Genomic DNA, 16,051 nt, shown 5'->3' with positions numbered 1-16,051 from the left:
ATGTTTTTAAAGGGTGAATCTAGATACTATATTCACAACGTTAATCTAATTCATTTGCGATCACGACGGCGCAGTGCGTTAATGTGGCTATTTTTTTTTACGGAATGGAGAAGCGTCTTCTAAGGAACAATATTAAGAATACGCATTACACCCTTTACTGATATGCTGTAGGTACATAGGCACGTTATATATTAATATGTCATGGAACGGATTGCGATTCATGGCGTGGAAGTAGGAAGGCTGTTCATGACACAAATATTGGCGGAACTTCTTCAAATTGGCTGCGTGTCACTTGTACACGACAGATTAGTGCAGAAGGCCAATAGGATATATAATTTCTGTACTGTAAATTAATCTCTAATAATATTAGTTAGCAAATCTCCACCTGCATTAAACTTATTATGAGGTTGCATATGGTATTAGATAGAAGAACCTCTACAATTTAGTATATTTTCTAAAAGGATAGGTGACGGATTCCTTTTCGTCACAGAGACTTACGAGAGAATTTGTCTTGCTTTTATCCCGCACGGACTGGTACTTCGGTAGCCATCAAATAATGATGTTATGGAGTTGTAGCTACCCCTCCGCCCCGCCACACCCCTCAGGCTGTGGTGATGTCACTTGCTTCTGTCACGCACGTAAGCTGACATCAATGTGTTTGGGATACTGTACGCTTGCTGACTTTAGTTGTTTTAACAAAAATATTTGTTACTATTTAGCCGTTTTCCCGCGGTTTCACCCGCGTCCCGTGGGAGCTACTGCCCGCACCGGGATAAAATATAGCCTATGTTACTCGCAGATAATATAGCTTTCTAATGGTGAAAGAATATTTAAGATCGGTCCTGTAGTTTTTGAGTTTATCCATTACAACCAAACAAACAAACAAACAAAGTTTTCCTCTTTATAATATTAGTATAGATTTAAATTGAATAATAATAATTTATAATTTCATTTATTTGCATAAAATGTGGTACAAGAGTTGGTACAAAATTTAATAAAAGTGCTAGACACATTCCGCAGTTATAAAACAGCATGCAAATATTGAGAGAAAAAAAAAGAAAAACACAGACTTAATCTATCAGTTGTAACACTCACACAAAAGAAACACAATACTTAAAATATGATAAGAGTAATTACAATGCATTTCTAAAATGATAGGAATGAGTCGAAAACTTTCTTATAAACTCCTCTACAGAATAGAAGCTCTCTTCTATTAGCCACGTTCGTAGAGACCTACAGAATTTCTCATATGGCAATTCGATTATCTTCTGAGGCAGAGAGTTAAAGATAAGCGGCGCCATGTACACGCAACTTCGTCTGCACATTTCCAGCCGTGGAATTGGCATTTTTAAATAAGAATGGGTGACTTTGCGCCTGTTTGTATTATTTTTACGTTCTAACAATTCAATATTGGATTTAACGAATTTGGCCACTTCATAAATGTACATGCAAGGGACAGTTAATATTTTTTCTTGTTTAAAAATGGGCCTGCAAGAGTCTGACCATTTAGTATTAAAGATAGCGCGAATGCATTTCTTCTGTGCAATAAAAACACGCATAAGATCTGCTGTATACCCCCATATCACTATGCCATATCGTATAATGGAGCACACGTAGGCATGGTACACCATTAAAGATGTGTGTTTTGAAGAAGAATCTTTGATTCTTTTTACAGCAAAAACAGATTTATTAATTTTTTTACAGATGTTATCGATATGATCTTTCCATATAAGGTGCTCGTCTACTGTAATCCCAAGAAAATTAATGTTTTTCACCTGTTCGATGGGTGTATTATTGCAAATGATGTCTAATTGTTTCGATTTGCTTTTATGTGACCTAAAATTAATTATTTTCGCTTTATCTAAGATTATTTTTAATGCATTTATATCGACCCATTCAGTAATCTCTTTTAGTAGTTTATGTATTTCCTCTTTATAGTTTTTTTCATTATCACACCGTATAATTACTGAGGTATTATCCGCAAATAAAACACATTCGTGGTTGTAGACCACCTGGGGAAAATCATTAACGTAGATGAGGAATAATAAAGGACCTAAAATGCTTCCTTGTGGTACTCCAAAATGGTTAAATCTGGGACTGAAATCGAAATTTTCGAGAGTATTGGTTTTGCTATTAAATTTAGTTATACGAGTTATTTGTGTTCTGCCAGTTAGGTACGATTTAAACCAATCTAACGCTATACCTCTCACACCATATTTTTCTAATTTGCTTATGAGTCTAGTATGATCAACAACATCAAAGGCCTTACTTAAGTCTAGAAAGAGAACGCTAGGAGAAATTTTATGATTTATGCTGTTTATAAATGTTGCCAACTGGATAGATTTACCTTTTCTGAATCCAAATTGTTCTTTGGCAAGAACATCGGTCTTATTTAGAAAATTAAGTAGCCTCTTATAAATGATTTTTTCGAAAATTTTTGTCAAAATAGGGATTAGGGCGATAGGTCGGTAGTTATTTTTATCTGTTTTTGCATTTTTCTTATGCAGAGGTTTAATTATGGAAAGCTTTAGTTTTTCCGGAAAACAACCCTGTTCTAATGACAGGTTAATAATATGAGATAAAGGATGTGCTATGAAGTGTGATATTAGTTTAATAAGCTCTGTAGTAATATTGTCGTAACCTGAAGATTTTGTATTTTTTAAAGATTTTATTGTACTGTTAATTTCTATGGCATTAGTTGGTTCAAGAAAAATGCTTCGATCATTAGTGTTAATATTCTGCGTATCATTATGTTTCGAGGTAATATTATTTTCAACAGTGTCTATAAAGAAATTATTAAATATGTTAGCAATATCCGAGCCAGACCTACTTAAAATATTATTGTCGTCAGTAAGCCCTTCAATGTATTCCCTTCAATGTGAAATTTTAATCATTAAGATTATTTTTTTATTAGAAAGACAGACATGTGTTTCTGGGGAGTTTGTTGCGCCTCTTCGTCTTCCTAGTAATAACACATAGGAAGTGGTGACATGTTAGCGTTTTTTTGTGCTGTCTCATGTAATTCTGACGAAAAGCGTCGTTATTCAGCCTGCTTTGAATAAACTTTTAACGGCCTGCTTTGATTTAATGACGTCGGGAGCCAGGAGGCCGAGTTTCTTGAAACTTGTGGTTTTCAAGTTGTTAAGTAATATCAGTGGCCAAGCGTGGGGGGCGAATTGGGGGCAAATGCTCCGGGCGGCACGTTTAACTGGGCGGCAAAATTTCGCCATAAATCATACTCCTCTTATGCACTCCTCTTTTGTACTCTCTTTTTTTTCTTTTTCTTTCTTATGTAGGTACTCCTCTTATCTACTGCATGTATACGTCAGTGTATGTTATGCACTCCTCTTATGCACTCCCCTTATGTACTCCTCTTATGTACTCCTATTATGTACTCCTCTTTTATACTCCTCTTTTATACTCCTGTAATGTAGTCGTAACGGTTGAAATTATGTACAACGTGTGAAATTATTATATGAACAACGGGTGATATTGTGTACAACGGGTGAAGTTGTCATCACGATAATCACCATCAAGTTTCTATACGTAGATACAGTAATCTTAACCCCACTAGCTTAGCCGTGATACGATGTATTTCGGACTTCTAGCACAGATTACTATAATAGTTACTACGTAACTTCTAGTTCAAGTTCCTACAACTGAATCTTGCATCAATAAGAAAATCCCACAATGATCTGTCCCGCGATACAGCGACACAAAACAATTGTTTATTACTTCACATCGACCGTTTTAATTAATCTCGCGGGCCATTGTGGCGGAAACAATATGGCGCAGAGCCGTTGCGCGCGCACCCGCCACGTCACTTCCGGCCTCGACAATGCGCGGGCGCACAAAAGCGCAGTGCCATATTATTTCAACTATTATTTAGTACTAAATAACACGCGATTATGATTTGTAAGAGGTTCGGGTTACGAACGCGTTGACTTTGCGCTGATTACCGTTACGCTGAGGTTCTCAAACTTTACTACATTTTAACTTTCAATTGCCAGATAACATTTCATCATTGTCAACAATTTATCTAGATACTGCGAGAGGCTCAATATGCATAGCCAAGCCTGTGAAGGAGCTGTATCCACCTCTTTAGTACTTACGTATTTTTCTTTACATCCAACTTAGCTACATAAATGAGTGGATTTTTGTGATCACCATTTCCATTTTTTTATATTGACAAAAATGATGGTTTCTAAGTCGAAGGAAAATCTTTCAAAGCATCTAGGTATCAAAAACCATTCATAACAGTCAAAACTTAGGACGGTTTTCCTTTTCGAAAATTACAGTTACAGACGGTTGAAAATATTGCCAAAAGTTTGAGCACCACAGTTCCAAGTTCAAGGTTATAATTTGCGCTGTGACTGCGCGCGCGCACGGGCCCGCCTCGAACTGTTCACTTACGATCATTGTGATTGAGCACCATTGTTCTGCCTACCCCCGGACCGCGGCAGCTGCCATCATGTTGTTAGAAATTAAGAGTTCAAGTCATATTTCAGTTATTTTTTAGTATTAGACTGCAAAAGTTTATTTCCTAAAATATTATGTTACTCAGCTTTGTTAACCGGGAACTTAGTAAATTGCTGTCTCCTATAATTACCTGATTTAAGTCCACAACTGCTGGGCGATAATATCATTTTCGAACAGATTTTTTAAATCAGAAAGTTTAAGAAATCATATTCATTTAAATATGTATCAGATGGTTATAATTTAAGGGCTCTACCATAACTGTCTTATCAATAACTTTCAAAGTTGGTTCATCAAGGTGTAATGAGAAAATCTTCATTTCAATTATTACCCGTAAATGCAATTCTTCAGCCACTCTACCATACTTACTTACAATGAATGAAACAACAAATACATTTCACAGCGCATATATTTTATTAATTACACTCAATATTGCATTTTGTAATTACTTAATTTAATATTTATTTGCTAATTATATGATATACCTAAGTATGTACAGGCTAGTGGTCACTCCATTTATACATACATATATGTAGATGGTTTTATTCATTTCCTATGGAGTGGTACCGATTCAATGACTAACCGAAGATTTTAGACTCAGATATAGTTACGTAAGTACATAGTAATTTTATATAATTTTTACACTATATTACCTCTATACTTCAAGATCTGTACAATGCTTAGATTTTCCATACATTAAACATTAATGAATTCATTTAAATATTGTCCTACATGAACGACACGACAACCGACTAAAAATGCACCTTATCTTAACTATTTACAATATTTAATACTGTTGATTATTTACAACGAATTATCTCACATTTTCATAATCTCAATTCTCTGATATTATCTCACATAAATTCCGTATTTCTTAAACTTACCTAAATATGATCGCAATTTTCACTAAACTTCAAAAGTAAATTCAATCATGGCGGTTTATAAATAAGAAACACAAGTTTCCCTTAAATAGTTTCTTGTTAACTAACCGTTACGTTTGACCACCACAATTGCCAGAAAACTTTTCTGAGAAATACTCTGGACTAACTGCATGTTTTAAAAATAATATCATCACAACAAGAGTTCCTGTGTTCCATCAAATCCTTCTTCAATTCACTCTTTATTATCTCCGTAGCCATTGAAGTACCCAGCCCCGGGTCACAACAGCTTCGAGAAGAACGTGTTGGGGGCGGTCATCCGCGAGGGGTCCAGGATACGAGGATAGGATGAGCCGAGGAACGGCCTGAAGGCAACCCTGCTGGCGTCCTCCACGGGACTGGTGGAGGCCTCTTGAGTGGACTCATCCTGCGTGTCCAGTGAAGAGTCACCGTTGTTGGAGCTGCCAGCTCCGAGGTGCAGCTTCCTCGTATGCTTCTTCAAGTCAAAGTTTCTGCAGAAGCCTTTAGCGCATATGCTGCAGGTGAAGGGCTTCCTCTCGTTGTGCGTGTGCATGTGGAACGTCAGGTTGTATATCTGGTGGAAGGCTTTGTTGCAAATGCTGCACTTGTACGCCTTCTCTCCGCTGTGCGTCAGTCGGTGGTTCTTGTAGTTGCCCTTTTGATGGAATCCCTTGCCGCAGAACTCGCAGACAAACGGCTTGTACCCCGCGTGGATCCTAGCGTGCGTGTTGAGAGTTGAGGACCGGTTGAAGGCTTTACCACACGTGAGGCATTTATGTGGCTTCTCGGACGTGTGTATGATCTTGTGCCGGCACAGCGTGGACGCCTGTCGGAAGCCCTTGCCGCAGATCTTGCAGACGAAGGGCCTGGCGCCCGTGTGCACCGGCATGTGCCTCGTCAGGTTGTAGTGCGCGTTGAACACCTTCCCGCAGTCTCCGCACGCGAAGCTCTTGTTCTTCGCTGGGGAAGGTGTGGGACCAGTGGTGGATGACACGGCGTGGTCTGCAGCCGGGGGACGGGGGCTCGGTGGGCGCTGGACGGGAGACGTCGGTGGTGGGGGGCGAGGTAGGTGAAGCTGATGTGCGTATGTTAACGACACGAGGTCAGGACCGTAGTATAAGAGAGGATAGTGCGATACCAGCTGTCTCCTCGCCGCTGGTATGTATTGCTTGAATGCCGAGTCTAATAGCTGAGCCCCGTACGATAAGAAGCCAGGCGGCGGCGGTGGTTCGGGAGACACTGACTTCTTCCTGTCAGGTTCCATGAGCCGAGCGATGGAGAAGTTGAGCACGGGAGCCGCGGGAGTGTCGGGGGACTTGGCGCGCTCGGGGGAGGACTCCCGGGGTCCCTCGGGCCGGGCTGTAGACTGGAACGGCTGCATCTTGGTATCTGGACACTTGTGTTATATCTGTAACAAAGAAAAATGGTTTGTTTATTCATCCATAACAACAGTCAATCGATGGAAATAAATCCTCTTCCACATCATCGAGGGTTTGATAACCAAGGTAGTATTGTTTATCAGAACTGCAATCATAGAAATGAAAGCAACCGCCAATTCTACAGATCGACCCTCACTGTCGCATTCACATCTGAGCGTGGGTGTGTCTCCGCACCGCGCCGCGCCGAGTTGCGACAAAGCGCGATCTGGTATTGTGCTTGTTTTAAGTAAATTGGAAAGCGTCGCTTGAGGGCGTCGCGACGCTGGGTGCGTCTGACGCCGCCCTTATTCATCTCCAAACCGGCGCTTTGTGCGGGAATCGGCCGCAAACAGACGACCATACAAATTATTTTTATGAGTGCTTTTGAATCGGGAAATTGGAAAGGTGTTTCTGAGATATGAAAAACGATTTCTCTTTGTCATTACGTCGATTTCGCTGTTTGAAGGAATTGTTTAATGTGCTTCAGTTTTTATTATGAAGTTTATGATGATCAAATTAAAATGTCAACTTTGTCGCTCGTGTACCTAAATCGATGTAGACATCATTTACTGATCTTCAGTTTGCTTAACATTTTTAAGCGTTTTTAAATAAATTTTATGTCACAATCCCATAAAAACATCAATAAGCTCATTTACTAAAGCAAATAACTTCCTAAAAACATCAAATTAATCCATAAAGATCTGAAATCAAACCATCAAACAAGCGAGGGGTCTTCCGTACCCCTAAAACAAAGTATCGCAGAGGGTTAACTATATCGCGGCAATTAGCGGGACAATAGTTCCCGCGCGACTAACCCGCGGAATATGCTCGTGTGGTCGTGAATACCGCCGTCGCGTCGGTCGCGTCGGTCGCATCGACCCCCGCTGTGAGCTGCTTTTTTAGAGAATTAATTGCGGAGGCGGGTTGGATGGGAACGAATTAAATGCTTCCTACTGATTGTAGAAGTTTTATTTGAGCAATATTAAAAAGTGAGGCCATATGAGAACGGTTTTATGAATAGTTTAAAATTCCTTCCGTGCGGCTGAAATACCGTGTGATATGTTTGCTTTATATTCAAGCTTGCGGAGCTTCCTTTGCAATAGAGTTTTATAAAAAAATGGGTGTCTATGTATTTGTTGGATTTGATCTGAAATAAACGCTATTATTATTTATTATATTGGGTTTATATTATATAGTCCCACGTTAAAGGCTCATAAGTTACAAAGTCAAAAGATTTTAATGAATGGGCGAGCTTTAGCAATTTTTTCGAAGCCACATTTCTGAGCCCCCATACTTACAAGTATTTGTTTAAATACATTTAATTTCCATACATTTTACCGTCTCTAACGATATGTTTACCGACAATACGTGGAGTACAGTGCAGTGCACACAACGCGGGCTATTGTTTCCTACTACACTTGAAGCATATTGTTTTGTTTACTGCCTGTTCTATATTATTGTACCTACATTTATTTGTCTTATTGTGTAATGTCGAGTACTACGCTTGATATTTCAGTTTTATTGTTAGTACTGAGTACTGGAGGGTAGTACGAGCTACTTCAGATTTAAGAAATGTTTTTTTTAGTTTTGAATTTGTTTAAACAATAGTTGGGGAACCGTTGTTGCAATTATGATTTTGTTAATAAAAATTGAATGGTTATTTTCAAAACATGTTTGTAGTTACTAATAGAAATATGTTGAGAATGACTTACCGTGGGCAATCATAAAAAAGTATTTAAAGAAAAGCTGCAGCTTCGACATTACAAAAACTAGTTTTAATTCGATTAAAGCTAAGCGTCCACTTGTCGGTATCGTACGCAACGGACGCAACGCACGCAACGGATCGTAGTATTATTTATATAGAAACTCAAACAAGATGTGCGATGCGTACGATGCGGACAGGTGGACGCACTTATTTGAGTTTCTATATAAATAATACTACGATCCGTTGCGTGCGATACGTCCATTGCGTACGATACCGACAAGTGGACGCTTAGCTTAACATAATATTTGCAAATGACGCTGAAACTGACGGTAAGTTTCCTATAACAGGGTGCTGGGCTGCACTTGTGTGAGGGAGGTAATATATTCCGTTTTACTTTGACATGCAGATTAACGAGCCACTACCGTTGAAAGCGTGGCGTCAACAGCATTCAGCCGTAAACAAAACGTTTTCATAACAACACAATAATTGTAGGAACTTCAAAATCCGTTTGTAGATTTGCAGTTTCATTGACAGTATGCATTGACCAGAATGCTAAATTATTGAAAGATCTAAGAGATAAATATAATATACATACTTAGTTTGTGATTTATATAACAACCGAAGCAAAGCTTGGAAGTGCTTAAAAGTAAAAAGTAATTGACATAGTACGATTTAAAATCAAACCGGCACATTTATGCCTACTAAATAAATAGAGGTTCTACCTTTACGCCCGTTGGATTCTAACTACTTGGAGAAACTTTTTTAGTCATAATACTTTCGAAGAGGGTTTCTTGTACGAAAATAGGACATAGGTTCACAAATTGATTACCTACTTCAGATCTTTTCAACCCTCGCTGATTTCACAAAAAGAGATCTCTTATCACTGATCACCCCTTATCACTAACCCTGAATCAGCCATCACCTTTCAGACTATCAGCATCATCAGATACCATCCCTTTGTCAACTATCAGTGTCAATATCATAATTACACTTGTACGTATTGGCTTATCGGTTGCTTCCATCGCATCAGATATGGCGCAGTCAGTAGCTCTTTAGATAATAAGCTGATTAGGCACAGATCACTTGAGGATGGCTTCAAAGGAAATTGTGCCTTAATGTTCAAGAGTTAAGGTTAAAAGTTGGTTGAGTTGTAGTTCAATGGTGATGGCTTTTGTAAGGTTAGTTAAGTAATTGGTTAAGAAGATGATAATGTAATGATATACGTGTGTAGATAGGAGTTATTAGAAATTGAAAGCTTGTAAAAGTCACGAAGGTAAGTACTTTCTATAGGGAACACGAATGAAAAATAAATTTAAAAATATACTTAATATTTGTATTTATTTATTTGGAGTAAGAAATATATTTAGAACACGATTAGATAGTGTGAGTAACTACAGCTTTTATCCTGCGGCACCACTTGAGCTACAATTTACGGGAAACGTTTACCTAGTAAACTCTGTACCTAGTACGTACATAGCTTTTGATTTAGGTATGTAGGTACTTAAAGAAGAACTTTTGGCTCATATTTGCAGCAGTAAAGATCTATAAGATGATTGCGATTTCAATACCACAACGTAAACAAATTACCGCAACCTCAAAACATTTCGCACCCTCCCAATCTGAACGAGGTATTCTCCTCTCGAGTTGGCACAACTCCTCGGGATGACATCTGTCACATAAACGCCTCATTACCGTCCCATTTGCGCCGGGAATCGAACCCGAATCAAAGCATTACTGCGCCCGACATCCGTCACCACTAATCCTTAAATCCGTTTAATAGAAACTTCTGTCCCTTTCTAACTTATGGTGAAGAATATGTTGGTCCCGGTCTCAATTCTATGATATTTCTATTCGACAGAAGTCATAAGTACCGACCAGTTTATCTTGATCTCTCGTGATTGGAACTCGTCGAACAGTGTGTTGGGATCGAGGGGTGTGGCGCAGGTCAGGGTATGCTGGTCTGTTTACGTCGTGTTGTGGGGTGTATGCGTTTGAAATGTGGACGTTAATTGAAATGCTATGATTATTCGCGGAAATTGCTTATTTTCGTGTTAATAAAGTGTTTACTTTTCGTTTTTGGTCGATTACGCGCAAATGTTACTTTTACACGGAACTGCTTTTAAGTAGGTACCTACGTATGAAATTCGTCAGGTTATTAGAGATTTACACGGAAATACCAAACTAACACAAATATTCGCAGTTAAAGCCAATTTACTATTTCTAAGGCCTGCCATAAAATATTTAAATGATCGCAACCAAAATAGTTGTCAAATCATCTAAATTGGCCTTTAACCAAAACCGATTAAAAATATTTCTAAACCATTTACCCGATAAACTCATATCTACAAATACAATAAAAAAAACAAACCTTCGCATAAACCACCCTCTAATAAACCACAAGAAAGAATCCACATAATTCACAAATAATCTCAAACAGTTATAATATTGCCGTCAAAAACGTTCACACTTGACCGGCTCGAGGCCGGCGAGTGACGTCATCATTGTGACGTAGAGTGCCCGCGGGTTATATTGTACTTGTGTCGGATTGAAAGAACCCATTGTTAGTGGAATTATAAAGATTTCTCTCAAAATACGTCTTTTGGAAATTATTATAAATGCTTATTGCGTGGGTGAGTGCTTGAGTGGTTGCCACGAATATTTTTTTTTGCAGATGAATTCGGATTGAATGACAGAAAATTAAAATGTCTTTGACGGTTCATTGATTCTTTGCAATTGCTATAGATTTCTTTTTGTGAATGGGTTGACAGTAATTATTATTGATGTTGATAGGTGAATGAAATATCTTCAAATATTCATCCGCAAACGCTTGCGTCATTCTATTTCACTATGAAGTTTCTTAACAAAACTATTTACTTTTGCGGTTCCAAACACATCCCGAGAGAACTTCTACCCTGGATCCAGCTTTTGGATAAAAAATAGCCCATAAGTCCTTTCTCAGAATCCACTTCATTAAATTCATTCAGCAATTTTGTTATGACAGGCGGTCGGACAGAGATACAGACAGAGAGCTACTTTCGCATTTATGATATTAGTGAGCATAATTAGCATTTTTCAACTTCAATGGGATTCTCACAATTTTAAAGAACTCTCACCTTTTAACTATTATGTTTGGAAAGAAACGTGAAGAACTCGTAGCACAGCTCGTAGCCGTAGCGCTACGAGTGCTACGAACTATGTATACAAGAACTGAGTAGAAGTTGAGAACTTCTTTATGTTATTTCGTAAATTAAGAAATAAGTCACTCAAAATTCTTCATCTGTTTATCATGTGGGATGTAAGCACTTAAAACATAAAGTAGGTACCTACTTACCTATTTAAAATTATAGTTTTCTCATCTTCATAGGCTTCGTGACATCAAAAACTAATTAAACTGAATACAATTTCGTTTGTCAACAGTTTAACAACAATTAATTCTGCAATACTTTCGATAAACAGTTCATAAAAACATCGTAACAGTCTCGCCTACTATTCATTAAACTATTACGCTAACCGCGCGCTGATCCGGTGTAATCCGTCGCTTTGTGCGCGCCGACTGAACCGGCTTTGTGTCACAAGCAATCGAATATAAACTATTTTTAATGGATTGATTCATTTATTTTTTTAATTTAAATGTTTAATGATTTTAGGGACTTTTTAATTGTAATTTACTTTGGTGGGTATCGGTTATACAGCAACATTATAGCAATACCTATTTATCCTAACTAACCTAACCTATTATTTACTTAAAACCTTGTTTTACCTAAAAAACAAATGATTTCGTCGTAAAATTCACCATTATTTATGAAATTATGTCAATGTAGATACATATTCGCCATCTTTGTACTTTGTTTCTCTCAAACGTTTTTATTTTTATGCGTCACCAAATGATAAGCTTAACTTCAAAAGCCCGTAATAACCAGTAAACATCTTAAAGGCTTCGCTTTGCGTCGCCGCTTCCGTCGGAAGTGACGTCACAGTGGCTAGCTTTGTCCCGTGAGCTTTTGTTACGAGCGGCGTGCTGTCAGCACTTTCACTACCGGGAACTGGGCTGGAGATGTGGAAGCTTTCGTCAGTGTATTGTTAGTCTGAAGCCAGGAGGATCTCGGTATGAAATAAGTCGCATAACTGTACGGTACGTTAAACAGTGTGATGCATAGGTAAGTCTGCAAAGATGGCAAGTCCGTTTTTCGTAGGTCTGATTTACATAGTAGGTACATTATTTTTGAAGTAAAAAAATCCTCAAATCGAATGTTTTTATGCCCCCCATTTATTTTTTGTAGGAAGATATTATTCATTGCCTCTGCATACACGGGACGCGGACGCTAACTAGGGCACGATTTTAATCAGTTTTAAGTTTACTACAATTTCGTATCCTTCATCATCTGATACTTTCTATGTAGGTATTTGAACACAATAAATAACATAATGATCGATTGCTATTGTCCGACACCAAGCGCCACGTGTAGGTACACGTCCTTCTTTCATTTATTTATTTGTAATTGTTAGAAATGTAAATAAATATACTTTACCATTGAAATCAATCTCAAAAAGGCCGTAATCAAACCGGTGATGAAAAAACTATATTGGTCACAATATAATCCTTCTAGAGAAAGTGGCAAACGTATCACTTTAGACGCAAACATCCCATAATAGTTGCTACTTCCGTCTGCTGACTATTGAGCTGTGTTGAAAGATATCAGGATTAGAAAGGATTATAAACAATTTGCAGGATAATCTTGCTTCGGCTCAGTGATCTTATGACACAAGGATTTTTTGCGCTGTTAGAGAGTAAGCACGACGAACTAAGTAGTTAAAGGTTTATTCGTTCACTCCTACTATTATAAGTGAGTATCTAGAGATAAACAGCTTGCAGAGGAACCCTTATGTTTTTGAGGGTCCTCAATGTTTGTGAAATTTTCAGGTACTTAATGTAGTAATTAAATAGCCAGTCTAAGATTGCTATTGCTACGATTGGTGAATCCACTGCTAAGCTAACCTATAGGTTATTATACCTTCTGTGTCTAGGTCATCAAAGCCTAGAAACTACACTAAATATGTAATCTCAAATGGGCAATTAACATTGATTAAATTTCTTGCCACATTATTATTCAACGTACTCCCTTTGACGAAGGATTACAACAACAATTAGCTGATAATCCTCTACAACCTCTTTGTCGGTGTCCGACACTGTTCGACAGTGTCCGACAATGTCCGGTAGTGTCCGAGATCCCAACGGAAGTGTTTGAATGGCATTGTGTTGGTGTTTACAGTACACGCGATATGTTTGCCACTTTCTACAGAAGGATTAAATTCTTCGGCTTGAATGATAATGATGATAGTGTCGGAGAAAGGATACGGATGTTTTGAATTCCGATAGTTTGAGGTTATTTGAACAAAGAATTCACTTAAGGGCGTAAACTACACACATCAAAAGTGTCTAGGGATCAAGCATTTTTATGCGGATTTCTTGAGATTGAGATGTGGCTTTGTAATAAAGGAGATGGCCAAAAAAACACCCAGAGTCGACAGGAACTTCATATGTATGATTGGATTCAGTATAATTTGTGGATTTTAAAAAGTATTTCAAATCATCTAAAAACCATGGGGTTCTCTTTTTATAACGTTTTTTCGATCAAGATTTTAGTTCACAAAAAAGTTTACTTTTACTGTTTGATGTTCGTTAGAAGTTGAATGCAGACTCGTGATTGGACCGTTTTACATTGCTAAGTCATTTGTTATATTTGACAATGTCACATGGCGCGATTTTCAAAGACAATTTCTCCAAAAACATTTCATAGCCAGTTGTGAAGGTTGCATGGAACTGCGAAACCTCTCCAAGTAGGTAAGGTCGGTGCTTAATCGTATCTGGAGTGGTTAAATACAAGACCTTTTAATCACCAGGCCAACTCTGAAACTATGGGGTTATTACTAGTGGCTTGTATAATGTTAGTTTACTTTGCTTTTTTATGTCCCTTGATGTTAATAATCTTTAAAATCAACATATATTCAACATAATCTATTTTTGCGATAATATGAAATAGCTCCTATACCCCATGGATTTCAGTCTGGATTTTTTGGCACCATCAAAGGTCTATCATAAAGAACCTATTGGTAACCATTTCATTGCTGTCGATTCTGGGTTTTTTTTCTATGAAAATTTGGCCATCTCCTTTATGATTTTATAAATTTATATGGATCCTTTTTGGTGCATTTCATAATTTGAATCAGGAACTGTGAATCAAATTCGAGTAAAAGATGAAAATCAGCTGTCAATATTTTCCCTATAAACACATACAACGCATTGAAGACATTATTAGTGCTACTGTTTCCCTACTACTGATTAAAACCAACGTTATTATGGAGCGGCGACGTCATTTAAGCAGGGAAGAAATGCTCAGAGCCGTGGGAATGATAGAAGCTGGTTCCCGGCAACGTACTGTGGCTTTAGCTCTGAATACAAGTCAGAGTGTTATCAGTCGACTTTGGACACGTTACCGAAGCACTGGTACCGTAGCTGAGCGCCATGGAGGACGGTATCGCTGCACCACACGGAGACAAGACCGATACATTCAAATCTTAACTCGAAGAGCTCCAACAATAACCGCCATGATGTTAGCCGTGAGGCTTCATCACTCTTCAGGGAACTTAATTAGCGACCAAACAGTCAGAAACCGCTTGCATGAAGTGAACCTTCATTCCCGAAGACCGCTACGGGTACCACCTATAGCAATGCACAATCGTAGGATTCGATATCAATGGGCTCTTGAACACAGAAATTGGGCAGAAGAACAATGGCGTTTCGTGTGCTTTTCTGATGAGTCTCGTTTTGGTATGAGACCGGATACAAGACGTATACGACACTGGAGAACCCCTGGACGCCAACAGCGATTAAAATCCTGCCAGGAAGTCCATCCTTATAGTGGTGGAACCATCATGGTATGGGCGGGTATTTGGATCGGCGGAAGAACTGAGTTGATTTGGATCAGAAGCAACCTCAACGCTCAAATTTATGCTGAGACGATTGTATCAGACGTCATCGTTCCTCTACAAGTGCAAATCGGTCCCTTATTTCAGTTAATGCATGATAATGCACGACCGCACACCGCAAGAGTTGTAAGACAGACTCTCGCGGCAGCTAACATCAATGTCCTGCCCTGGCCTGCTCAGTCGCCAGACTTGAACCCGATTGAGCATGCATGGGATATGCTACAGAGAAGAGCTCTGCCGAATATGGAGGGTATCCAGTCGCAAGAAGACCTTTTTTTGTTGTTGCAACGAACATGGGCGGCCATTCCACATCGTGATTTGGATGAACTCATTTTGAGTATGCCAAACCGATGTTCTTGTGTTGTTAGTGTTCGCGGTAGAAACACGGATTATTAATTGTTTAAGTTACCCAATAAACTTTTAAAGAAAACTGTTATTTCAGTCTTTTTTTTCGAACTTTTGTGTTAGTGTTTCAAATGTCAAAAATCCCTTTATTAGGAAAATGGCAAATTTCTTTATTAGTGCAAAGGTGACTTGGTTTATCGTTACTGTGACAAACGAAAACA

At 38.4% G+C, this 16,051-nt stretch overlaps 1 protein-coding gene across 1 annotated transcript; it reads right to left on the bottom strand.

Annotated features, from left to right (window-relative positions):
• Positions 1-4,943: 4,943 nt before the first annotated feature.
• Positions 4,944-6,765, bottom strand: LOC124642737 (fez family zinc finger protein erm-like). The gene has a single exon (XM_047181348.1). It carries the CDS (start codon positions 6,754-6,756, stop codon positions 5,635-5,637), a length of 1,122 nt encoding a protein of 373 aa, XP_047037304.1. The 5' UTR covers positions 6,757-6,765; the 3' UTR covers positions 4,944-5,634.
• Positions 6,766-16,051: the final 9,286 nt, after the last annotated feature.

Source organism: Helicoverpa zea, chromosome 25, assembly GCF_022581195.2.
Source record: "Helicoverpa zea isolate HzStark_Cry1AcR chromosome 25, ilHelZeax1.1, whole genome shotgun sequence".
Classification (NCBI taxonomy): domain Eukaryota; kingdom Metazoa; phylum Arthropoda; class Insecta; order Lepidoptera; family Noctuidae; genus Helicoverpa; species Helicoverpa zea.
This window is presented reverse-complemented; position numbering and strand designations above follow the sequence as displayed.